The sequence below is a fragment of the Lynx canadensis genome, chromosome B2 (genome assembly GCF_007474595.2).
Source record: "Lynx canadensis isolate LIC74 chromosome B2, mLynCan4.pri.v2, whole genome shotgun sequence".
In the NCBI taxonomy this organism is placed as follows: domain Eukaryota; kingdom Metazoa; phylum Chordata; class Mammalia; order Carnivora; family Felidae; genus Lynx; species Lynx canadensis.
The window spans coordinates 151,928,613-151,955,109 of NC_044307.1; the positions used below are offsets into that span (position 1 = coordinate 151,928,613).

The window sequence follows — 26,497 nt, forward strand, 5'->3', positions numbered from 1 at the left end:
AAAATGGGCAATCTGGAAGGAATAGACAAATTCCTAGGAACACATAAATGACCAAAACTGAAACAGGAAGTTATAGAAACGTGAACAGACCCATAACCAGTAAAGAAATCAAATTAGAATCAAAAATCTCCCAAAAAGCAAGAGTCCGGGGCCAGATGGCTTTCCAGGGGAATTCTACCAAACATTTAAAGAAAAGTTAACACCTGTTCTCTTGAAGCTGTTCCAAAAAATAGAAATGGAAGGAAAACTTCCAAACTCTTTCTGTGAAGCTAGCATTACCTTGATACCAAAACCAGACAAAGACCCCACTAAAAAGGAGAACTATAGGCCAATTTCCCTGATGAACATGGATGCAAAAATCCTCAACAAGATACTAGCCAACCAGATCCCACAATACATAAAAAAAAAAAAAAAAAAACTATTCACCACAACCAAGTGGGATTTATACCTGGGATACTGGGCTGGTTCAATATCCACAAAACAATCAATGTGATACACCACATCAATAAAAGAAAGGACAAGAACCACATGACCTTCTCAATAGATGCAGACAAAGCATTTGACAAAATACAGCATCCTTTCTTAATAAAAACACTCAAAGTAGGGATAGAAGGATCATACATCAAGATCATAGAAACCGTATATGAACGACCCACTGCTAATATCATCCTCAATGGGGAAAAACTGAGAGCTTTCCCCCTAAGGTCAGGAACACAACAGGGATGTCCACTCTTGCCACTATCGTTCAGCATGGTATTGGAAGTCTGTGCCTCAACAATCAGACAACACAAAGAAACAAAAGGCATCCCAATCAGCCAGGAGGAGGTCAAACTTTCACTCTCCATAGATGACATGACACTCTCTATGGAAAACCCAAGATTCCACCAAAAAACTGCTAGAACTGATCCACGAATTCAGCAAAGGTGCAGGATATAAAATCAACGTACAGAAATCGGTTGCACTCCCATACACCATCAATGAGGCAACAGAAAGAGAAATCAAGGAATCGATCCCATTTACAACTGCACCAAAAACCATAAAATATCTAGGAATAAATCTAACCAAAGAGGTGAAAAATCTATACACTGAAAACTATAGAAAGCTTATGAATGAAATTGAAGAAGACACAAAAAAATGGAAAAAGATTCCATGCTCCTAGATAGGAAGAACAAATATTGTTAAAATGTCAATACTCCCCAAAGCACTCTACATATTCAAGGCAATACCTATCAAAATAACACTGGCATTCTTCACAGAGCTAGAACAAGCAATCCTAAAATGTCTATGGAACCAGAAAAGACCCCAAATAGCCAAAGCAATCTTGAAAAAGAAAACCAAAGCTGGAGGCATCACAATTCCGGACTTCAAGCTGTATTACAAAGCTGTAATCATCAAGACAGTATGGTACTGGCACAAGAACAGACACTCAGAGCAGTGAAACAGAACAGAGAACCCAGAAATGGACCCACACACATATGGCCAACTAATCTTCGACAAAGCAGGAAAGAGTATCCAACGGAATAAAGACAGTCTCTTCAGCAAATGGTACTGGGAAAACTGGACAGCGACATGCAGAAGAATGAACCTGGACCACTTTCTTACACAAGACACAAAAATAAACTCAACATGGATGAAAGACCTAAACGTAAGACAGGAAGCCATCAAAATCCTAGAGAAGAAAGCAGGCAAAAACCTCTTTCACCTCGGCCATAGCAACTTCTTACTCAACACATGTCTGGAGGCAAGGGAAACAAAAGCAAACATGAACTATTGGGACCTCATCAAGAGAAAAAGCTTCTGCACGCTGAAGGGAACAATCAACAAAATTAAAAGGCAACCAACAGAAGGGGAGAAGATACTTGCAAACAACATATCAGATAAAGGGTTAGTACCCAAAATCTATAGAGAACTTAACCAAACTCAACGCCCAAAAAGCAAATAATCCAGTGAAGAAATGGGCAACAGACATGAATAGACACTTCTCCAAAGAAGATATCCAGATGGCTAACCAACACAAAAAATGCTCAACATCACTCATCATTAGGAAAATACAAATCAAAACCACCATGAGATACCAACTTACCCCTGTCAGAATGGCTAACATTAACAATTCAGGCAACAACAAATGTTGGCGAGGATGCGGAAAAAGAGGATCTCTTGCAGTGCTGGTGGGAATGCAAGCTGGTGCAGCCACTCTGGAAAACAGTGTGGAGGTTCCTCAAAAAATTAAAAATAGAACTACCCTACGACCCAGCAATGGCACTACTAGGCATTTATCCACGGGATACAGGTGTGCCATTTTGAAGGGGCATATGCACCCCAGTGTTTATATTTATAGCAGCACTATCAACGATAGCCAAAGTATGGAGAGAGCCCAAATGTCCAGTGATGGATGAATGGATAAAGAAGATGTGGTTCATATATACAGTGGAGTATTACTCAGCAATCAAAAAAAAAAAAGAAATCTTGCCATTTGCAACTACATGGATGGAACTGGAGGGTATTATGCTAAGTGAAATTAGTCAGTCAGAGAAAGACAAAAATCATATGACTTCACTCATATGAGGACTTTAAGATCCAAACAGATGAACATAAGGGAAGGGAAGCAAAAATAATATAAAAACAGGGAGGGGGACAAAACACAAGAGACTCTTAAATACAGAAAACAGAGGGTTGCTGGAGGGGTTGAGGAGGGGGTATGGGCTAAACGGGTAAGGGGCTTAAGGAATCTACTCCTGAAATCATGTTGCACAATGTGCAACTTGGGTGTAAATTATAAAAAATAAATAAATTATAGAAAGTTAAAAAAAAATTAAAATACATAAATAAGCCCAGATTCTTACCAGGGCCAACAAGCCTGCCCCCAGTCAGAGGTTCTGCAGCCCGACGCCCACTCTTGGCTTCACCACCACATGGGCTGGAGCATGAGTGGTGCCCGTTCCCTGAACGCTGCCCTCCCGATACATACCTGGCCCCTCACCCACCTCACGTGCCCGCTGCCCACATCACCTCCTCGGAGAGGAGCCCAGGAGGAGGCTTGGCACAGGGTATCCGACGTCGTGTGAACCCACTTCTTTTGTAAGGATACAAAGTCCTCAAGTGTGAGGCCACCGCTCTCCCCTTCACGCACACGTCCCATCGCTCAGCACAGGCCAGGTGCAGACTTGCTCAGAGACACGTTTACGTGAGTTAGTTGAGGGCGCCTGGGTGGCTCCGTCAGCTGAGCATGTGACTCTTGATTCGGGCTCAGGTCGCGATCCCAGGGTTCGCGAGATCAAGCTCGGCATCAGGCTCTGTGCTGGCAGTGTGGAGTCCGCTTGGGATTCTGTCTCCCTCTCTCTCTGCCCCTCCCTCCCCCCCTCAAAAATTAACAAATAAACATTAAATGAATGAGTTAACAGGTTAAGACAGACACGTACACACACGCACACATACAGACACACGGACACGGACACACAGGTGCTCACACACCTACACATACACGTGCGTGCATGCAAGCCCTCATACAGTCCAGGCCACAGGCGTGCTGGGGACAGAGGGGCAGGTGCCGGGGCGTCTGGTCTCGGCCACCCCCCAAGACCCCGCAGTGGTAAGTGCTGCACGTGTGGAGTGACAGCATCACCACTGTGCTCATGAGGCTCCTCATCGGGGTGGGGGGAGCCCCGAGCCTGGATGCAGAGAAGCCAGCAGGGAGGCTCCCAGACAACAGCCTCCCGCGGGGCTTTGCGCCACGAGCTCTGCGGCCAGACGGCCTGCTGGGGGCACACTCGGTGCCGGTGCGTCTCTGGAACCGGGCTGCGGGTCTCCGTTTCCACGCCTAGGAGTCAGGATTCCGGAAGGGCTGAGTTCACGCCTGCTAAGAACGTGACGTGCGGACGTGGGGCAGCTCAGCACACACCAGCTACGGCTTGTGCACCTCTACGTGCGCAACAGGGAAACGTCTGGGATTTGCCTCCTGTCCTCGCGAGTGCCCCCTACAGAGCCAAAAGTCACCGGGCCTCAAGGCGTCCCACAGAAGCCGCCTACGGAACAACGAAAGGGCCTGGGCCCAGCCTGAGACCGGGAGGTCTACGCCAACACCTGAGGCCACCAGATGGGATGACGCAGGAGAGCAGTGGAGTCTGCGTGCAGATTCTCTCGGAAGTCACTCCCTCACGCGCGGCCTCCGCGACACACAGCAGGGGGCACACTCGCAGGGACACTGCACATCGGCCCACGTCCACGGCTCACGTGCAGGAGCCCATCTACAGGAGCCCGGCTTTCAGCCCAGACTCACAACTGCATGGACGCGGGCAACCTCTCTATTCTCTGTAGCCTCAAACCCCTCATAGAATCGACTTCTACCTGACAACATGAGACACCACACAGTCCCAGGCAAACACAGCCTTCTCTAGTCTCCAGGGACACAAAACCTGCCCCCATCACTGCAGTCACATCTCTCATCTCCTATGAGAAAAATCGGTTAAGTTTAAAAAAAAACTGTCTTTACCGTTATTTTAAAGCTAGGGCTTTATTTTTTATAAGTAAAAAGTATTTAGGGGCGCCTGGGTGGCGCAGTCGGTTAAGCGCCCGACTTCAGCCAGGTCACGATCTCGCGGTCCGGGAGTTCGAGCCCCACGTCAGGCTCTGGGCTGATGGCTCAGAGCCTGGAGCCTGTTTCCGATTCTGTGTCTCCCTCTCTCTCTGCCCCTCCCCCGTTCATGCTCTGTCTCTCTCTGTCCCAAAAAATAAATAAACGTTGAAAAAAAAAATTTAAAAAAAAAAAAGTATTTAAAAGCCCAAAATTGTATCTTGCACTTCCAATTTAATCAGCTGAAACCATTTAAAAACAAATTTGGAGCCAGATGGAAAAAAAATATCAGACTGAGCTCTGATACACAAGTTTCATGTAGGTGAAGTCTTCATGGCTCTGTGATAAACCCCAGAAAGAAATAAAGAACAGAACAAGTAAAAGAAAAAGAAAACAGAGCCTCACAAGGGAAATGTTCACAAACCACTTTCCATAAGCAAAAAATGATACTGTGATAGTGATGATGACAGTGGTGACAGCGGGGCCTGTCTCTCTTTCCTGGCCATCGGCTACGAACCCCCCATCACCCCAAAACGCCATCAGTGACGACGGCGGTGACGGTGCTGGTGGTGGGGTGACTGGCTCTGAAACGACTTCCTCTAATAAAGACTCATGTGGAATAAGCTCAAAAATTAAGTGAAAAAATCTTTTTCTGTTAATTCATATCAGAGACAAAAAGTAACAAGTGTGAGAAATGGTGAGAAATATTTGAAATGCAACAATTACAACATAAAAGAACATCACACATGAAATTCACATTTATCTTACTGAAACATTCTAACTCAAGAATGGAAATATTGGGTAAAATTAGTCAATTCTCACCTATTGTATTAACTAAGGACCCACAGAAATTCTAGAAAAACTGACCAAATATCTAACTTTATAGCATTTCAAGAGAGAGACATGAATGTTGGAAATTTTTATATCTAGATGAATTTTATAGATTGCATTTAGAGAATAATACCTTAAACATTTTTCAAGGCTATTTGTCAAAACTTAACCCCAAAACCTATGTGCTGGTGGGTCTGTTTAAGAAGCCCACTGCCCCCTGCATTTGTGTGTCATTTCCTAAATAAGGAACTGCTTCTGCTGGTTAACAGCTGTGATTCAAATTGGAAAGTCCTGAGTGAGCAGATTCTAAGCAAGAGGATTGTTCTGGGTGCCACAAAGGTGACCGTCTGCACTGAAAGTCCAAGGCCTTTGCTGGAAAGTTCCACTCAACAACTTCAACAAGTCACAATTATCTTCCAAAATTTGACATCAAAACGTCGCCTATCAACACCTGAGTTGCACCCGAATTTAAAAGAAATCATTGGGGCGCCTGAGTGGCTCAGTTGGATAAGCATCTGACTTCGGCTCAGGTCATGATCTCACAATTCGTGGGTTCGAGCCCCACGTCGGGCTCTGTGCTGACCGCTCAGAGCCTGGATCCTGCTTCCGATTCTCTGTCTCCCTCCCTCTCTCTCTCTCTGCCCCTCTCCCACTCGTACTCTGTCTCTCTCTCTCTCAAAAATAAACATTAAAAAAAATAAAATAAAAATAAATATATCATAATGCCTAAAAAATAAGACAGGTATTAGGTTAACAATCATTTTAAATGTGGCTCAATTATCAAATTCATTTAAAGGTCCAGAAATTCGTAAGGTTTAATAATCAATCTTAAACCCAATCTTGACAGATCTTACTGTGAAATTAGCAACAGAAGATCCATGATGACAAGGTGGTCCTGCCCACTCCTGCCATTAACGAGCTGACCCCCTCGCAGCCTTCCCAGAAGACACGGGATATCGTCCCACACAGAGCTGCTATGACTCACATGCCGTATGTTTTTAAAGTCTGCTATTTTAGTAACCTCATAAAATGTTACAAAATTCTTCAAAAGAATTGCTTCATTCGTCTGGGAGACCTACCGCCCAGGGTTTAAAATGTCTTTGTTCTGTTTTTACATAAGAGTCTGTACAAATACAGGAAGAAGTACATAAATACTACTCCTCTCCTCAACACCTTTCTTCAGGCTGGTGTTTTCCACCCATGGTGTCTGCAAATGGGAAAAACCTTCTCCTGCCAAAATGCGAAATGTACAAAATGATTAACCTCCAAGGGCGCAGTGTTGCGAAGACCTTGGAGATGAGATGCCCGTCTGAGCCTTCAAAGGGCCTCCCCGCAAGACCAAGGATGCCCACAAAATGGGAGCAAGTGACAATGTCACATCTCTCAGGTCTGCCGCCCTCCCCTGGCATCTCCCTGTCCCCATCCCAACGCTCTGACTTTGACCCAGGCTCACTGACACCCCTCGGCCACGCCTACGGAGCCATGAAGACTGACAGCTCTCGGGGACCACCCACAGGAGCCACAGGTCTGCCTACACGTGGACAAAGTCTGACTCTGGACCCAAAAGCTCCCGTTTATCCAGAAGGACAGCGTCTGCCTCAGGAGGGTGCAAGTCCGCACTCCAGAATTGGTGCCCTTTCCCAGGCAAACCAGCTACAAAACTTTGCAGAGTATCAGACCACACCTGCCCCATTAAACAGAAATTTAAAGGAAACCTGGAATAGTGTGTTGAAATTATAGATAACAAAGACTTTTTAACCAATCCAGTAAGACTTCACTTAAAGACAATAACACCCTTAAGACACCTGGGTGGTTCAGTCAGTTAAGCATCCGACTTCGACTCAGGTCGTGATCTCACGGTTTGTGGGTTCGAGCCCCGTGTCAGGTTCTGTGCTGACAGCCCAGAGCCTGGTGCCTGCTTCGGATTCTATGTCTCCCTCTCTCTCTGCCCCTCCCCGGCTTGTGCACTTGCTCTCTCTCTCTCTCTCAAAAATAAATGCTAACACTAAAAAAAAAATTTTTTAAGCAATAATACTCTTGAAATCATAATGCATATTTCAGAAGGCATTATAAATTAAACCCTTCATTTGGAACGTCATTCAAAATATATCAAAAATCAAAATTGTAGATGAGTCTTAAAAACAAAAGTTTTTCTCATAAATCTCTTAGCTGTACTTTTGGGTAGCAAAGTGTCTTTTAAACTAAACTATGAGACAATGAATTCATCAACACGGCACCTCCTCCAATCTCAGGTCTGCAGACCTCAGCTGTAGGTAGTTCTAAGCTACGTCTCTAACACAGAGTAGCTGCGTCCTAAAAAGAGAAACTACTGGCCCCTGAAGGCTGCTTCACGTCGCTACAGGACCTATGTGACCATCACTCAACCCTGTGAGTGCCTGAAACACCCAAACTCTCCATCAAGTTTTAAGAGGTAATGTATTACAGTAAAGTTGAAAAATGGGCCCATAAAATAAAGACAGAAGTACAAAAATTCACGTTCAACATGATAGTAAAATATCTTCTAAGGTCAAACGTCAAGGCTCGGAAAATGTAATGATTAAAAACGAGCATTGAGTTTCGCAGCAAACTGGTACAAAACTGCACCAAACTTTGTACCCATTAAATACTGTGAATGCGACACTCGGCACACGACGCATACCGTCAACACTCACCTTATTCTGACAGATTTGGTGCACAGGCCGTGAATGGGCTTCCGCTATCACGGCTGCACTGCGGCCCGCATTGAGGTCGAACACCTCCACGGTCTTGTCCCCGCCCGCGGTGAGCACCAGGTCTGCGTGACAGTTAGGGAACTCCTCTCAATAACCCACCTCGGGGAGTGAACAGGCCTATTCGTTCTGGTACCACCTCTGGAGACACCAGGAGACACAGCGGGTGACTGGCTGTGACTTTCGGAAGCTCCACAGAGACGTGGTCACAGCCCTGCCCCCCCTCCCCCATCTCCCCCCTCCCCCACCGCCCATTACATTCAGAAGAATGTAACTTAGACCTTTGAATAAATGAAAATTTTCTAAGAATTCCTAAAGGTCAGAGCTCTCCTTCTAAATAAATCAAAATCAATGCTTTTTAATTAAAAGGGATGATGCTAGCTATAAAAACTCAAAAAACAGGAGTTCCTGGGTGGCTCAGTCGGTTAAGCATCGACTTCAGCTCAGGTCACGATCTCGCGGTTCGTGAGTTCGAGCCCCGCGTCGGGCTCTGTGCTGACGGCTCAGAGCCTGGAGCTGCTTTGGATTCTGTGTCTCCCTCTCTCTCTGCCCCTCCCCCACTCATACTCTGTCTCTCAAAAGTGAATAAACAAGAAAAAATAAAATAAACTTTCGGCCTCAATTTCATATTCGACAGTTAATGCTGTAACTCTCGCCTGCCTCCGCAGAGATGGGGCAAACCCCAAGTAATCAAAGGGTGCCTACAGCAGGTGTACCGGTTCATTTTTAAAAAGTGCCAAACTACTGCGTATTATTCCGCTGCTAATTTTCCTCTGAAGCCCCTTTCGCCACGCCGACGAACCACTACACACACAGTCAGTGCAGAAGCCATGGGCCCCCGGAGCCTCGGGCTGGAGCCGGGACCCTCAGCAGACGCCTGTCGGGAGGATGGCGCTCCTCCAAGAGCCAAGAGCGGAGGCAGGATACAGGAATAAAAGTCGTTCGCGGCGGACAGGCTGGTGATCTCTGTTGGGCCAGCTGTGGGGAGCCTGAAAACGGGCCTGCACCTGCTCCTTTGTTTGTACCTGAAAGAAAATAAACGCAGTCAATCTTTAGGTTCCCCTCCACTACCGTGAAGCGTCCCACCTTTAAAAACCGAATCTGGGGCGCCTGGGGGGCTCAGTCGGTCAAGCGTCCGACTCTTCATTTCAGTCAGGTCATGATCTCACGTTTGTGGGTTCGAGCCCCGCATCGGGCTCCGTGCTGACAGTGTGGAGCCTGCTTGGGATTCTCTCTCTCCTTCTCTCTCTGCCCCTCCCCTGCTTGTGCCCTCTCTTTCCCTCTCAAAATAAATATATAAACTTTTTAAAAAATTGAAAATGAAGAAAGTTTTCATACCACTTAATAATTATATTTCATAACATCGAAGGAATAAATCAGCTACCTTAATTTTCCTTTAGGAAACCCTAACTTTTCATTTAGGAAAACTTCATGAAAAAATATCATTATATAAAGCCCCAAATAATTCATTCCTGTCTACAAAAAAGCAAACTTTTCTCCTAATTCTAAAATAATTACATGTACTTAAGGAGACATCCAGCCAGTTATGAATTATCTGTATTTCCATTTACACATATGTTCTTAATATCTTCTAAAGGGTAACATAAGCAGCTAACAGTGGCTTAATAAACACACAGCCTCGGGGTGCCTGGGTGGCTCAGTCGGTTGAGTGTCTGACTTGGGCTCAGGTCATGATCTCACGTGACCGTGAGTTCGAGCCCCGCGTCGGGCTCTGGGCTGACGGCTCGGAGCCTGGAGCCTGCTTCGGAGTCTGTGTCTCCCTCTCTCTCTGCCCCTCCCCTGCTCATGCTCTGTCTCTCTCTGTCTCAAAAATGAGTAAACGTTAAAAACACACACACACACACACAGCCTCGACAATTCCTGACAATAATTCTGTACAGGAAAGGAACCTGCTGGCAATCTCAGGATGTGGCCCTAACCCAGGGAGGGCATGGCTGGCCCCGGGGAGCCGGCGGGTCGGCCCAGTTGGGTAAGAACTGCCACAGGCAGGTTCAGGTGGGTGATGGGCAAAGGGGTGGGCAGGGTGGAGGGAGATATGGGGTGGCGGCTGAGGTGGAGGGTGACCCAGGCCGTCAGCCTGCTCCTTCCACGGGTCAGTAAAGGCTGGGCGGGGGGCCTGGGGCCATGACATCGGGGTGGGCACAGAGACGGGCACCCAGAGAACAGGTCCTGGGGACAGGGTTGTGGGGCTCGAGGGACAAATGGAGTGGAGTCACAGGAGGTCGGCAGTAAGGCTCAGTGCCAGCGCACAGACCCCATAAATTACTGTGCATCCCCGCTGGAAACCGGCACTGGACCGCACAGCAGGTGGTTAACGGGACAGAGAGCGGCTGCTCCGTCTGCGGACAGCACAGGCCAGGCGACGCTGTTCAGAAAGAACAGAGGGTGCAAGCAACGCACGGCTAAAATCACGGGGAGTGGGGGTGCATGGGGACTCCCCGTTTGGGCACCGCATTCCCGTGGCATCGCGGGCCACGCACCCCCTCAGGCTCAGAGGGAGAGGAAGGGCAGGGGGGCGGGGGGACGTGCCGCTGGGCGCACGGCATTTCCGTCTCTGCTCCCAGACAAGAACAAGTGTGCACCGAGGGGCCGGCCCGCAGCCTTCCGGAACAACAGACGGTCCTGCTGAGAGGCGCTCACGCCTGCAGCCTGTGCAAGGTTCAGAGTCCCATCATGCAAAGCCCCGGCCGTTTCAGAGTCACCACCTCCAGCTGACGCTGGGACACGTGGGGAAGACGCCGCAGCCTGAGCGACAGGCCTGGGGATGGGCGCTTCTCCAGCAGCTGGCACGGGGCCCCTCCCCAGACAGAGCAGGGGGAGGCTTCCCCTGGCTGCACACCACCACCCACCGGAGGCTCGGGCCACATAAGCGCGTGCCAGGCCAGGGCGTGCAAGGAGGAATCGCCTGCACGCCCTGGCTCTGGCCGCCGGACTGGAAGCCGGCCCAGTACCTCTTTCCCGGGACCTGTATCATCAAAACCAAGACGACACGGAAACGCTGGGCTCGCGACAGCCAGCAAGCCTCCGGATCCTCGTAGCTCGCCCCAGACTCTCACCGGCGGAGAGCACGTCACTCAGACCGGCCGGCGCGCGGTGCCGCACCGCAGCCCAGAGGACACATGGAGCATGAGCACCCGCGACGGACGGGGGGCCCGAAGCCGGACGTACAGACGAGGGAGGTCCTCCCGGGGAATCCAGCCGGGGCAGGCAGGACCTCTGCTGGGTCCCGACGGACGTCACTTGACACGCGACTCACCGTCCCCCGCCTTCCTACTTCCGACGGGGACTTCCCTGTGTCGCGGCTTCCTCCTCGCAACACTGCACACGGCTGGGGGAGGGGCCGGCAGCCCGCCCTGTCGTCAACCCAGCACCGCAGGCTGGGGCCCCTGGGCAGTGAGGCCGGGTGGCCCGCAGGGGGTCTCCGAGGACGGGCTGAGGATGAGTGTGTGCGCCAGGCAGAGTGTGCGTGGGGAAGGCCGCAGGGGTAACGCTACTGGAAGCCCAGGGCACTCTGTTCCGTCTGTCCAGCCGCAGGAGCGGCCTCATGGATCCATCGCACCTGACCCACACCCATCCTGGCCTCGGCACCCGTGTCCCGGCCTGACCTAGAAGTAGGCCGATCTTCCGGCTGAGATCTGGGGACGTGTGCTATATGGATCCCTCCATCCACAATTAAAAAGCTATCCAGTAAGGCCGCTAAGCTGAAAACTTACCCATGGGTCTCCCAACGGGCACAACGGGGATGAAACAGATCCCACAGTGACTCGCAAGCCAGACCCCGAGCTCACACTAGCTCATTCAAACCCACATGCTCCAAAGCAAGAGCACAGGTGAGCCGATGCAGGGGCAACTTCCCACATGTGCTGTGTAAGGGAACCTCGTTCACAGATTCTGACAGTCCCTGCCACGCGCCCAGGGGCCTGCGGCCTGCAGGCTTCGGCAAAGTCTCCCCCTTCATCTTGCCACATAAGAAATATAAACGTGATGCCTGGAGCTACGGCAGCCACCTTCACGGCATAAAGCGAGAAGCGACAGAAGGGAACCAGCACACACTGAGGGCACCGGGCGGTTCTCGGGGGGGTCCTCCACCCCGTGGACCGCCCGCCTCCGGGTGGCTCGGGACGTGCCGGGAAAGCCGTCATCAGGCATTGAGTTACAGGAAGGAGGGCAGGACGGACAGCCTCCGGAGCACAACACGGCCTGCCCTCACCGTGTGTGCCGCACACAGCTTGCTGCCGGGCACCCAGAAGGCGGGTCTGAAGACACCCTATGCGCCCCCACAGCCCACTTCCAGGCAGGCACCCCGCAAACCGGCCCTAAGTCACCGGTGAGAACGACAAGTCGGAAGAAGCAGGTATCGGTCAACCAGAGGAGGGGGGAGGACGTGCGGCACGTTCCTACCGTATAAAATCTCACGACGGCGCGCAAACAGACCAAAGTTCCGTTCGTGAGCGCGGCTGAGTCTCACAGGCGTAATTTGGATTATTATGAAAGGCGTGCTGCGTTTAAAGACTCAATAAAACCGCGTGGAAACCTAGAGATCCACGGATGGGAAGCAAACACACCAGGGTCTCAGCAAGAGGGAAGTCACAACAGCCACAGCACGGGAGCAGCCCCAGTGTCCACTGACCGATGGACGGAGAGGACGCGGTGCGTGTGCACACACACCACACACACACACGCACACACACACAGACACACAGACACAGACACACAGGGAGAGACACACACACACACAGAGGGAGAGACCTACAGAGACACACACACACAAATGGGATATTACTCAGACACAAGAAAGATTAAGGTCTTGAATCTGCAGCAAGGATGGACCCAGAGGGAGCTGTGCTCAGTGAAGTAAGTCCGAGAAAAACAGACACCGTATGACCGCACTTACAAGTGGAATCTAAAAACAAGCAACGACGAAACACAAACAGATTCATACGTACAGAACTGGGGGCTGGCAGAGGGGAGGTCAAGGTCAGGGACGGAAGTGCAGCACAAGGAAATACGGTCAATGGTACTGGTAGTTTTGTACTGGGCTGATGGCAGCTACCCTCACCCTGGTAAGAAAAAAAAAAGGGGGGGCAGAGGAAAGAGGGGCAGGAAAGGCCTGGAAAGGCAGCCCCCTATTTATCCCTGTAATTTTTCATTTCTTTAAAAACTTTGGAAACAAACAAAAAAAGTGTTAATATTTCCCAAAGGGAGGTGTAGCCAAACAGGCATTTAGTATATTCAGCACGTGTGTGTGTGTGTGTGTGTGTGTGTAGGAAACGTTTCATCTTTAACTTCACCATAAACACAGTAGTAATCGTCCCACACAACGTCCATCGAGGCGGGAACGCCACCTTCTGAAGCCCCGCACTGCGGTCCCGGGCAGGGAGAGACCGCTCACCCGGCTCCTAGCAGCAGCTGGCCAGGCTGTGATTATGCTGTACATAACATTCAAATGGAAACACTCTTGTTTCATAACGTCAGCCCTGAAACACAGCGCCCCCCACTACAGAGAGAAAATGTAAAAGAGGAGGCTACGTACCTTCTTATCTCATCCTTGCTCGTGTCAATGTGACACTTCAGGAGCTGAAGTTCAGGGCCAGAAGAACACAATATAAAAGCATCCAGGTAGTAAAACTGGGCGGACTGGATGGGCTTCGGGAACAGGTCTCTGCCCTATAACGCAGATCGGTAGTTACTGCCAACACAACAGACGTTAGCAACAAACTCCACTGCGCAAAACAGGACAGTCTTCATGTTAACCCCAAACATCTACCTTAAATGTACAGACAGATTGTGTTAGAACCGGTTTACAATTTTGTTCCCTCTCCCTGACTACTCCTAAAAGATGTTCCAAGTAGTACGTATTTGGAATTCTGGCCACTTAGACTTTAAAGGAAGACTGACACTTGGCAGTGAACACGCGGAGTAGCAAGGATTTTAGTAGAGACAAAATTCTCACCACGAGGAGTCTGAGGGCTCTGCTCTCAGCCTGTATCTCAGAATGTCCGAGACAGCAGTGTCACGGCCCTAAAGCAAGTGCATCCCCCTGAACCTGCTGCCAAACTTCTCGACTCAGGGCCCCGCCCCAGGTCTGACGCGCCTCCCCTCCCGGCTCATTCTCCTAGGGCTCGACCCCCCTTGACAACAAGACTCACGGGAATAAGAGAGCCACATCTCTGACAATTTGCAGTTTGTGGGCTCCTCTTCTGACTAGCCCCCTTTCCCATCCTGGCCGTGAGATGATCCCACCCTCCCTTCGTGCCTCACCCACTTTCTCCAGACGGTCACCTCCAAGCACATTAAAATGCTCACACGCAGCTGTGTGTGTGCACGTCAGGTGTGTGGGTAAATACACATACGCACACATTTAAGAAGACACTTCGTCATCAGCCGCTGGCGGTTCTGATGCATCTCCGGCTTACCCCGGCCTCAGCCTCCCAGTTAGGGCAAGAGCCTGGGGCCCCGAGAAGGCGCTGCGTGCTCACTGTCAAGTCCCTTACCACACACAGCACGAGCTCCGCCCTACGCAGCGACCACACCCTCGGCATCCCGTCCAGGGAAGTGGACAGCAGCCACCGGCCGTCATGACTCCAGCACACCGTGCTCACTGCCCCGTCATGACCTAATGGGAGGGAGACAGAGGGGGCGCCTGGAACCTTCATGCGGCACAGCCGAGTGCAGCTTCTAGGAACCACCAGCCAGGCCAGAGGCCAGAGGGCTTCCCAAGCTATGGTGACACCAGTGAAACCAAAGACCGAGAAGGTGACTTCTGCCTCGTTTAAAGACTTGACATGGTTATTGATGGACTGATTTCAGAAATTATATTTGAAACATAAAGCCCCAAATTATGTGTGCATTTGTGTCTTTAAAGAAGAAACAAAATGCAGAAACTTATAAAATGTATAGAAATCTGTGGACTCCAGGGGTGCCTGGGAGGCTCAGTCAGTTAAGCGTCCAACTTCGGCTCAGGTCATGATCTCACAGCTCGTGAGTTCGAGCCCCGTGTCCGGCTCTGGGCTGACAGCTCAGAGCCTGGAGCCTGCTTCCCATTCTGTGTCTCCCCCTCTCTCTGCCCCTCCCCTACTCGCACTCTGTCTCTCTCTCTCAAAAATAGATAAACGTTAAAAAAATATTAAAAGAAAGAAAAAAAATCCATGGACTTCATGATAACACATCTCAAGGAACTGCTGGTCTTTCAATACTGAAGGGAACGGTTATGAGGATTTACTGCCCACAGTCAGGAACCGTGTGAGTATTTGTTAGGCCCTTGCTGGCCGCCGGTCGGTAGACAGGCCGTCCCCCAACAGTTTGTCGAATGTGCTGCACAGAGAGGAGCCACACACAGTTGAAAAGAAAGAAAAGTGGTCAAGAAACAGCAGTTACCTGCTTCCCACTTCTTACCAAAACCCCTAGAGACAAGTTCTAAAATGACACGCGCAGTCTGTTCTTTGGGCCACTGTGACCCCTTGACTTGTGTCACCACCACCGCCGCGGAGGCGGCAAACAGCCAAGATGCGCGCTCTGGTGGCCCCATCCTCACGTCGGGCAACGGGAAGGCCGGAACTCTGCGCTGACAATGCATCGGGCGGTCTCTGCGGCACCTTCCCCTTGACAGACATGCACCCCGGTGCAGGGCTGGGGCACCCACGGGGCGTCTCCCCCAATCACACACGTGGTCAGTGGGATAGGCCGAGCGTGCGCCCCAGCTCTGAGCTGACCACAGAGGATGGACTCGGTCCCTGGACCCCACCCCGGCCGCCGGCCCTGCTCCTCCCTTCGGGCTGCTGCTCACCTGCTGCCCCCTAGTGGGGGCTTGTGGGAGTTTCAGCAGAAGGACTAAGGCCCTGTAAGGGGGAGTCACCACCGCTGCTGGGCCACAGAGCAAGGCCATGGGTGACCACTTAGAAAGGTCGTCACCCCGGGGAGGTATCTTAAAGCCAGTCTGACCCTGCGGCCACCTGCTGCTCTGACAGGGGGAGGAGCCCAAGGAAAGGCAGGGACGAGGCAGTCATGGGGCGTGTGCGGTTTCAGAAATGAAAACCGTGGGCTTTCAGAAGTGGGAACGGAGAGGGTGGGCAGTACCGGGGAGGCTGGACCCACGTGGCAGGCCCAGTGGCCCCCGCGCCACACAAGGCTGCCTTCCTGCGCAGGCACCACATCCCCACATCCAGCCAGGACTGTGGGGAGGGACCCCAGGCGAGCACCGCATCCGGGACCTGGCTCTGCCGCGGTGCCCACCTGCCTGAACGCGGATGGAGCCCCCGGCACCGTGCAGACGTTCCTGCTGCGGCCAGACCACCAAAGATGAGACCATGAACTGCAGGATCACATCACACTCGCCGGAAAAGCAACAGGAGAAAGATGGGGAAGCAGGAAATGTTTATAAAGAGCAGGGACTGCAGTTCTGAAACCGGCCCGTCCAACCAGAATTTCACCTGCGGTGGCGCTGCTGCCCCCTGGTGGGGGCTTGTGGGAGTTTCAGCAGAAGGACTGAGGCCCCGTAAGGGGCATCGTCACCACTGCTGGGCCGCGGAGCAAGGCTGGGGCCTCCAGGGGAAGGAGGCTTGTAACCGCCACCGGAGAGGGCGCCCGGGAGGGTTCACTGAAGTGTCTCAGGGCCCCTCCCCCACCGCCTCCCCCAGGGAATGAGGCCGAAGCCGCAGGTTGCATCTCGCTGGGTGTCATTCTTCCCAATCAAGTGATAACCCACTGCAGCATGGGGACATCCTCCTCCTGTCCTTGCGTCCCTCCCACCCCTCCCACCGCTAACTGCCGTTCCAAGCCTGGGCGCCCAGACAAGGCCAACTGAGTCACCAGAGAAGGCAGAAGCACTCCCGATGCAGACACTAAAGGGACGCCCTCCGCCGGTCCCCCAGTGTCGCTGCGGCCCTTAGGAGCCCACCCAGGGCGTCAGCTCAGAGGGGAGGGACAGACCTCTCTGACTCCGAATGAGAACAACCAGAACCCCCATGGCACCTTCTCCTCCGAGCTCCACCCTGCACACAAGCAGCTGTGACTTCAAGGCCTGGCGCTGGGACCCCAGCTCCAGCTTCTCGGTGTGCCCGTGAAGGACCCAGGCTGACCTGTGCTCAGTTCTTTGCTGCACACACGGCCCTCTCGCTGGACCACACGGACCTGGATGGCGGATGCCCCTGTGTTGTGCGTGCTGGGGACATAAGCCTCAGAAATCGAATGAACAGGGCACAAAACACATTTGAGTCCTCTCCTTTCCTGGGGCCACGGCCACACCCGGGGTGTGTGACCCCCACACCACAGAAAAGGAACGTGGACGCCAATGGCGTGGCTTGAGCTCCAGTGGACAGAGAACTTCACACCAGGAGGTGAGAGGTTCTAAACCTCATTCCACCTTTTTTAAGAACACGTTTTTATGCAATTCTGTGACATTTAATAAAGACTTAATTAAATCTAATCTCCTGAAGTGGCTGGCCCCAGACTCTCACTGGTAACACCCCTCAGCCTCAGGCACGTCCCCCCCCCCCCGTCTGCTCTGTGCCCGGCACTTGCTGACGAGGGGCAGAAGTTCCAAGGCTGGTGCTGCACAAGGTGGGACAGAAAGTGTCCTAAATTCTACAGCACAAACGTGGGCACCCTTATTAAATGAACGCCATCATGAACACTGGTTTTCAGACCAGGAGGCACACCCAGCTGTGCCCTCTGAGAATCCACTCCAAGTGCTGCGAAGGGAATTCTAATTCAGCGTCCGATTCTACCCACAACAAAGTACCCAGATTTATATCTCTGTCTTAGATGATGATGGCGATAAAAGCGCCCATTTTCCTGCTTCCCACAGTAAGTGCTGAAAAAGCACTCATACTTTCAAAGCTGAATTACAGGACTATTAAACCAGCTGCATAAGGTGGAACGGTGTCCTAGAACAGGTAGGGTAAGAACAGTTGGGTAAAAATGACTCTTCCCCAAAACACAAATAGGCGAGTTCAAATATCTACTGCATTATCTTAGTTCAGCCACAAGCCCTATTCCTGCAATAAGATACAGAGAAATGTCCACGTCCAACATAATTGCTACTTATAACAATTGTTGAGCAACAGAAAGACCAGGACACGGAAGGTGCCTTAACGAGAACATTCAGGATGACGGTTTTGAGCCAGGAAGGAGCCACAGGACGCGCAGGGGATGATGAGCACCTTCCACAGGGGCCCCTCCTCCTTGCTGCCAGGACGAGGTAGCCTGAGCCCGCAGGATGCTGGAGAGCATGCGCCTGCCCCCCCCCCGCACCCCTGCGCCTTGCCCCCACCCCGCCACCACACCTGCACCATACCTGTGCCCCCCATACCCTTGCCTGCACCCCCGTCCCCACCACCACACCTGTGCCCCCCCCACGCCTGCAGCCCATCCACCTATATCACAGAAACACCTGGACTGACAGCATTTGCTTTTTGGGTTCTTGTTGTTGCTAAAACATGTACTGAGTGTGAGTCTTAAAGCGAGCGGCTCCAGGAGCCCGAGCAAGCGTGGGGGGTCACTCAGGGCTCCAGGACCAGGAACCTATCAGGAAACTAAAACAGTGAGACTTCCCACACCACTGCCCTCACTTCGAGTCTACTCGCCTCATTACGTTTATAAAAATGTCCGTATACAAGCCCTCCCTCCCGACCTTCCGAATGTGCTTTGGTCACACGTCTGCGAGATCTGACTGTGCCCCCTCCCCTGGACCTTCGCAAAAGCTTTGTTCCCTGACCTCGGGGTGCCCGCTGCCCCGGCCGCCCCGGCCACACCCTCCCCCCCAGCGTGGTGGGGCCGATCTAGTTTGCTAAACCTCCACGAGGGCCTCAGCTCTATTCTGTTCTGATCTTGAAGGGACTGGAAGGGCACGTGGCAACCGACACCCAGGACCAAAGGAGCCCACGCACTGTACCTGAGAAGACAGCAGGTGTCCCAGTAAGATCAGCACGGAAGACCAGCGACAAGTGGTTGGCTAAGCCACAGGCCAGCCACCGCCCATCTCCTGCAGAAAAAGAGTAAGAGAAATGCCTATAAAGTCACAGCTCACCGGAGGCGCACTCACAACAGGGGAACAGAACTGGTAGCTGGCTTGAGGCTGGGTTTCCCAGGTAGTGAGAGAATCTACAGCAAACAGCATCTGCTCAACAGCCACCAGCACCCTTTGAGGGCCCACCAGGTGACGTCCCCCCGGCTTCCTTCAGAGAGAGCCCGAGAGGCAGGAGCTGAGGCGGCACACCCAGGCTGCAGGGCTAGTCAAGAGTCAGCGCTGGGACCTGAACCCAAAGTACCCTAATCCCCAGGGCGCCCTGCCTCCCATCAACAGATTTTTTCAGACACACGTTATTCAGCTAAGCAGTCTTATTTAAACAGATCCCTAAAACAGTACAGAACTAAACTACAGAACCCCCCCCCACCTGTAATTTTCAAACCCGAGGCTCCTACCTTATTTCTAATCATCTCATAGAATCATATAATCACAAGCAAGCCCGTTGAATATCAACAAAGATACTTGACCACTGAGAGTACGTTACCTAATTTCCCAAAATTATTCAAAATATGCTTTGGCTGGAATTATATAAAAACAGCTGTAAGTAACGATAAGCTGTGGGAACGAATGCGCTTAAAGTCCTGAGGGGCACGGCTGGTGGAACAGTCGTGGAGGCAGGTGGGGCGGGTCCTGACCCCCAGACACAAGCCTTCTCCCCATCCTGACTGACTCCACGTAAATTCGGAAACGACATGTGCTTCTGAAAAAAGGCCTCAAAGAGGAGAGCCGCCCGGGCGAGAGCGGCTCCCCACTTCTGCAAACCTGCTCAGGAAAAACGCTGAGGGTCTGGAGGATCAGTCTAGAAGGGGCGCTGCCTGTGCCTGTGCCTGAGAGACAAGCACCCGCGGGGTCGGAGAGGCTCTATCAGGGAGGGAGGGAGGGAGGGAGGGAGCTGACGTGGGACCCCGAGGTCATCCGCCCCTGCCCCCCAAGAGGAGCCGGCGGAGGGAGCAGGGGGAGCCCCTACCCAAGGCTCCTGCACCCCATCAGCGGCCGGCACAAGGGCCACCGCCCCCATTCCAAGTGCCGCTGGCTTTCGTCCAGACCCCGGCACGCCAGACAACTTCAAGTAACCAAGACTTTGAACTCCGTTTCCAGTGAAGCAGCGGCAGGGGAGAGACCCTCGCACACGCGGTGAAGGCGGCCCCCGGACTCGGCGTACCCGAGAACTGGACACAGAGCGCGGCGGCTGGCCCGTGGGCAAGGACACGCTGCTTGTGGAGTCTGGTTGGCGGAGAACTCTCCAGAGGGTACTCCTTACTTGAAGGAACATGAGAGAAAATGAAAATCAAGAGAGTTCAAAGTGAGGTTAGAAATAAAAAAATAAACTAGAAAGGGTTCGCCTATCCAGATGTGCGATTTTATTCTATCGACTTTGACCGTACAGAAACACATTCAAAGCCATGAAATAATGCACATATTTTAAGTACAAAATGTCAAGGATTTCTCCTGTTTCACATAACTGAAGGGGACCCTGGGATGGCCAGATGAGAGCATCTTAGCAAGAAAAAACACACTTCACTTCCCAGTTTCAGATTCCGTGTGGGTGACTATCCACTAATTACTCAGATAATCTGCAAATGGCTTCTATCTGCCCAGAAAATAATCACACCTGAAGTCTGTGAGAGACCACGGACTTGGGGAGAAGGACCGACGGTCAGGGCCCTGTGCAGGGGCAGGCTGGGTGGCGTGGAACCCGCAGGGCCTGGGGGGAAGGCAGCACGGCCCACGGAAGGCATTCAGATCTTTAGGCAAAGTCCCCCCGTTGTTCATTTTCAGCAGCTGGCCTGGTAGCCTCTGAGCAGTAGCTGGCCCAGCGGCCTGGGGACTGGCCAGGGCACAGGAGCCCAGGCCCCTCACTGGCACCCACGTGGCCGCCACGTCCTTCCCACCGCAGTCCCAGAATCCAGTGTAAACAGAGCACAAAACCACCTGTCAGGCAGAATTGCCACAGGTTAGGGGGACGTGCAAAGTTCCAGGCACACTGCACAGGGCAGAAAGGAAAGTACCTATGATCCGAAGACAGGTTGTTGTAAAAGCTGAAAGTTACGGAAGACAAGTCAGACACATTTACTCATGTCTCTAATGCAGTAAAAGCTGGGAAGACGGGCTTGCAGGCCCGCCCCCAGCCAGGCAGCACCGTCCCTTCGAAGGGAAATTTGGTGGGTGTTCAGAGGAGCCTCTCCCTGAGAAACACTTGCCTGTGCCGAGGACGTTGTTTGGGGTCTCCGGAAACCCCTCAATGCAATGCCCCCTGGGGCTGGAATTGCAGCAGAGACAGCTGACTCTGTCTGGAGAGCTGGGCTCTCATAGGAAAAAGCCACCAGAAAGATCAGAGTTGAGCAGCGCTCTTTCCTGCTGCATTCTATACTCAACCACAGACAGCTGTCCCAGGGTCCGAGGGCACCTGCTGCGGGCACATCCCCACCGCCGCTGACCCACTGATACAGGAGCAGCACAGACGGGCAGGAAGAGCAATGGGGCTTAAGAAAAACGTCACAACACGTGGGCAAAACCAGCATCTGGCAAGTGACTGCTCAAGTACAGACGGGCTGCAGACTGGAGTCAGTGACACTTCACTCCCGTCGTCCATAGTCTCCATCCCCGTGTGAGTGTAGACGGGCTGTAGACTGGAGTGGGTGATAATTTGATACCACCAGCCATAGTCTCCATCCAAATGAGGGAATCTAGGTCCTAGAGGTCCCCCAAACACCTTCCCATCTAGGCACGTGGGGCCTGGGGATCGGCAGGTTGGCCACGGTCCGCACATCATGGGCAGCAGTGCATCCCACAAGAAGCACATCCACGTCAGTGAGCTCATCGCCGGCCATTCAATATTCGCCTGGAGCCCATAAACTGATCAAATTTTTCTGTCCAATTATTAAGCAAGAAACTTATCAAGAATGATCCATCGCTGGCTACAACACTTTCTTAAAACAGTATTTTAACAAAAATTAACTATTGCCTCTAGAGGCAAGGGAAACAAAAGCAAAAATGAACTATTGGGGCCTCATCGAGATAAAAAGCTTCTGCACAGAGAAGGAATCTCTCAACAAAACCAAAAGGCAACTGATGGAATGGGAGGAGATATTTGCAAATGACATATTTGGTAAAGGGTTAGTATCCACAAGACGATAAACAAATCAAACTCAACACCCAAAAAACAAATAATCCAGTGAAGAAATGGGCAAGAGACATGAATAGACACTTCTCCAAAGAAGACATCCAGATGGCCAAGTGACACATGAAAAGATGCTCCACATCACTCATCATCAGGGAAATACAAATCGTAACCACCAGGAGATACCACCTGACACCTGTCAGAATGGCTCACATTAGCAACTCGGGCAACAACAGAGGTTGGTGAGGATGCGGAGAAAGAGGATCTCTTGCACTGCTGGTGGGAATGCAAACTGGTGCAGCCACTCTGGAAAACAGTATGGAGGTTCCTCAAAAAACTAAAAATAGAACTACCCTATGCCCCAGCGATGGCACTACTAGGTATTTATCCAAGGAATACAGGGATGCTGTTTTGAGGGGCGCAGGCACCCCAACGTTTATAGCAGCGCTATCAACAATAGCCTAAGTATGGAAAGAGCCCAAATGTCCACTGACTGACAAATGGATAAAGAAGCGGTTTGTATACACACGATGGGTTATGACTCAGCGATCAAAAAGAAGGAAGTGTTGCCATTTGCAGCAAACAGGAATGGAACTAGAGGGTATGGTGTTCAGCAAAATGAGTCCGTCAGAAAGAGACAAATACCATATGATTTCACTCACGTGTGGAATTTAAGAAACAAAACAGATGAACATAGGGGAAGGGAAGGAAAAATAAGATAAATACAGAGAGGGAGGCAAACCGCAAGAGAGACTGTGAAGACTGAGGGTTGCTGGAGGGGAGGTGGGGGGAGATGGTGTAGGTGGGTGACGGGCATCGAGGAGGGCACTTGCCGGGATGCGCACTGGGTGTCGTGTGTAGGTGATGAATCACTGGGTTCTACCCCTGAAACCATTATCACGCTATATGTTAACTAACTTGGATTTAAAGAAAGAAGAAAAAAATATTGCCAAGTTGTCAAGACGGTAAAAATAGCAGCCTGTCTGAAAAATGAATACGGAAGAACTGAATCTGAGTAAAAGGACATACATATACGAATAACGTGCACACGCTGTGTATACGTGGGCCATGTACACATCTGGTACTCCCAAGGTTGGACACCTGTTTGGAACAAATTCACTGACAGTATTTAAAGGGCCTCCCCAAATTATGCTACGTCTACTTTGAAAGGCAAGTTCGTGACGTACCACCTGTGACTGCCCCTGCGGCGTGAAGGGCTGTCACCGTTATTCCTGGTGTTGGTCTTGGGTGAAAACATAGTGACGCTGTGGAAAGAAAACTCTTACGTCATCTCAAAGATGACAGCTCCAAGCTTCTTAAGAGACCTGTAGTTTGCAGCAAAACATACATAACATATAAACACATAAACGCTTTCAGTGTCCCAACTAGTGATAAAGCGAACACTCACTTACTTTAATTGTAACAGCTATTGTTTCAATTATATATCTACACTGGCTATTGCACTGCTGAAAATATATCTGGACATAAAAATTCTGGATAATACTGAGCTACTCACTTATAAATCTTGACTACTAGGAAAACACTAACATAACCATTTCTGTGTAAAGATCACACCGCAAATTATCTATCGGTCCCATTTTGTGAGGTGTGTGTGAAAGATGTATAAATCAAAAAAACTGCTCCCAAAGTCAGAATCCCCCTAAAGTGAATACAAAACATGATTCTTATGATATTGTTTCCTTTTGGAGAATAAATTTATCTAATCATAACAGAAACGAAACTTCACTTGTGAACATTATTTTGCAAACCTACTCAGAGACGGAAGAGAAGTTCCTGGCAAGTCACACTGAGTTCTCTCTTGAACAGAATTAGATTAAACGCTGGCGGTGGCTGAACGGGCACCTGGTTTCGAGATGGTTTTTAAGATGAAGAAACAAGCTCCCAGAGATGCTGGGGCACATGGTGCTGAGCTCCGGGGACAGCCGAGGGACAGCCACACCCCCATCCCGCACCTGCATCCAAGCCTTGCGGTGTCAGTGGCAGGCTCAGCTTTGGGCCGTGCCCGGAGCCATCAGACCAAGGGGCAGGAGGGGGTGGCCACCACCAGAGGCTCTGCACTGCCGCAGGATCTGAAAGTCCCCTGGGGCCCGGAGGAGGGAGGATGCCAGTCACTTGAGGATGGGAGAAAAGAGAACAAAGGGTAAGAGGCCACTGAGCGGGGACCAGCAGGGAACATGGGAGAAGGAACCAGAATGCCACCGGAGCACAGGAAGCACGCCAGGAGGGAGGCGGACACGGTCAGGGCTGGGCTCGCCTCCTTCCATCTGCCCCTCCCACTGCCTCTGACAGGTCACCGTGCCGCATATCCTGACAAGGTGATCCTTGACATTTAAAATACGGTAACATCATGCTGTACTTTTCCCGTAAAGTTCAAACTCCCAGGTTGATGCTCAGGGCTGTTCATGGTCTGGCCTCTTCCTCCCCCTGGGCACCCACACAGGAAAGAAAACTCAAGACGTGCCTTAATATAAGGGACCCCAGAAGTCCACACTGAACACAGCAGATCACACTACAGCTGGTGCCCACAGGCATGGTGTATGAACTAGCGTGCAATTTTGTTGAGGCAAGGATCCAGAATCCATCCATCCATCATCCACCCACCCATCTATCATCCATCTCTCCGTCATCCATCCATCCATCCATCCGTCCATCCGTCCACCCGTCATCCATCAGTACTTTGTGAGAGGGTCTGAGTGCCAAGTGCTGTACCAGGACCAGAGGTTTAAAGAATAAATAATAAGTAAAGCACGAAGTCACGCTAGCCAGTCGTGCCACAGAGAATAAAGCAGGCAAGTGCTGAGAGGGAATCACGGCAGAGGTGGGCATGTTGTCCAGGCAGCCTGGATAGAAGCAAGACTGGCTGCCCCATAAGCAGCACCCGTGTGAGCCTCAGGGAAGCGCACGAGGGGGAAGAAAGGGCCAATGGAGAGCCCTGAGGCAGAGGGATGGACGCGGAGGCCAGGGGCGAGGGGGAGGGAGAGCACGGCATAAGCGGGTCAGGGGACGGGTGACCCCAGAGAGCCTCCCAAAGCCCTGACCTGCGTTCCGAGTGGGGGCCCCCAGGGCCGTCCCGCTCAGTATGTGAAGAGCACGGAACAGATCAAGATTTGGGGTGAGAAGACATCAGAGGCCAACGTGCATTTCACACAGAAAAGCAAAGTCCGCTTCCAAGAAATGCGGCATTCCGGAAGGACAAGGGGATTTCAAGGCTCTGCTGTACTTGAAACTCCCCAGATACCACGTTGTTTCCAATTTCGTCATCATTGACTACCTCCCTCCCCAACCCACCAAATCAGGTCTGAACACACTGCATCTAATGCTCCCAGAAAGCCCCGGCGGCCAGGTCTCCGTCCCTGCGTCCCCCTCTCCCAGGCAGGTCCGCCCCTGTCCTGGCACCTGACAAGGTCACCAGGCACCATCGCTGCCGTCAATCAGGACCAAAGGGCGCCCGAGAGGCGAGCACATGGCGAGCACACAGGAGGGGCTTGCTGCGGCCTCGTGTTGACTGCTGTCCACGTGTCCCTGCCCTGCACCCGGGGGTGGCCCTCCACACACATCTTTCCCGCCTCTCCAGGCCTAGTTACTCACTGCCGGGCGGTCGCATACCCAGATGACCTCACTTTGCCGTGGAAAACCAGAGGCTGGTCCTGAACGGTGCTCCGTACCGCTGTGTGAAACGAGTTTAAGAAGTAGATGTTACTGGCACAAAAACAGACACTCAGATCAATGGCACAGAATAGACCAGAAATGGACCCACAAACGTAAGGCCAACTAATCTTTGACAAAGCAGGAAAGAACATCCAATGGAATAAAGACAGTCTCTTCAACAAACGGGGTTGGGAAAACTGAACAGCGACATGCAGAAGAATGAACCTGGACCATTTTCTTATACCAGACACAAAAATAAACTCAAAATGGATGAAAGACCTCAATGGAAGACAGGAAGCCATCAAAATCCTTGAGGAGAAAGCAGGCAAAAACCTCTCTGATCTTGGCTGCAGGAACTTCTTACTCAACACGTCTCCAGAGGCAAGGGAAACGAAAGCAGAAATGAACTATTGGGACCTCATCAAAATTAAATGCTTCTGCACAGCGAAGGAAACCATCAGCAAAACTAAAAGGCAACCGACAGAATGGGAGAAGATATTTGCAAACGACTAATCAGATAAAGGGTTAGT

General features: G+C 51.4%; 1 protein-coding gene across 1 annotated transcript in view; it reads right to left on the minus strand.

Annotated features, from left to right (window-relative positions):
• Positions 1-26,497, minus strand: part of WDR27 (WD repeat domain 27) — a 154,286-nt gene that overhangs the window by 94,609 nt on the left and 33,180 nt on the right. Inside the window, exons 10-19 of the mRNA XM_032593355.1 lie at positions 25,908-25,986; positions 24,337-24,430; positions 24,162-24,271; positions 23,486-23,563; positions 20,340-20,437; positions 19,043-19,132; positions 14,646-14,767; positions 13,685-13,818; positions 9,058-9,155; positions 8,074-8,195 (exon numbers count right to left, since the gene is read on the minus strand). Coding sequence (XP_032449246.1) covers positions 8,074-8,195; positions 9,058-9,155; positions 13,685-13,818; positions 14,646-14,767; positions 19,043-19,132; positions 20,340-20,437; positions 23,486-23,563; positions 24,162-24,271; positions 24,337-24,430; positions 25,908-25,986 — 1,025 coding nt within the window. The remainder of the gene's footprint in view (positions 1-8,073; positions 8,196-9,057; positions 9,156-13,684; positions 13,819-14,645; positions 14,768-19,042; positions 19,133-20,339; positions 20,438-23,485; positions 23,564-24,161; positions 24,272-24,336; positions 24,431-25,907; positions 25,987-26,497) is intronic.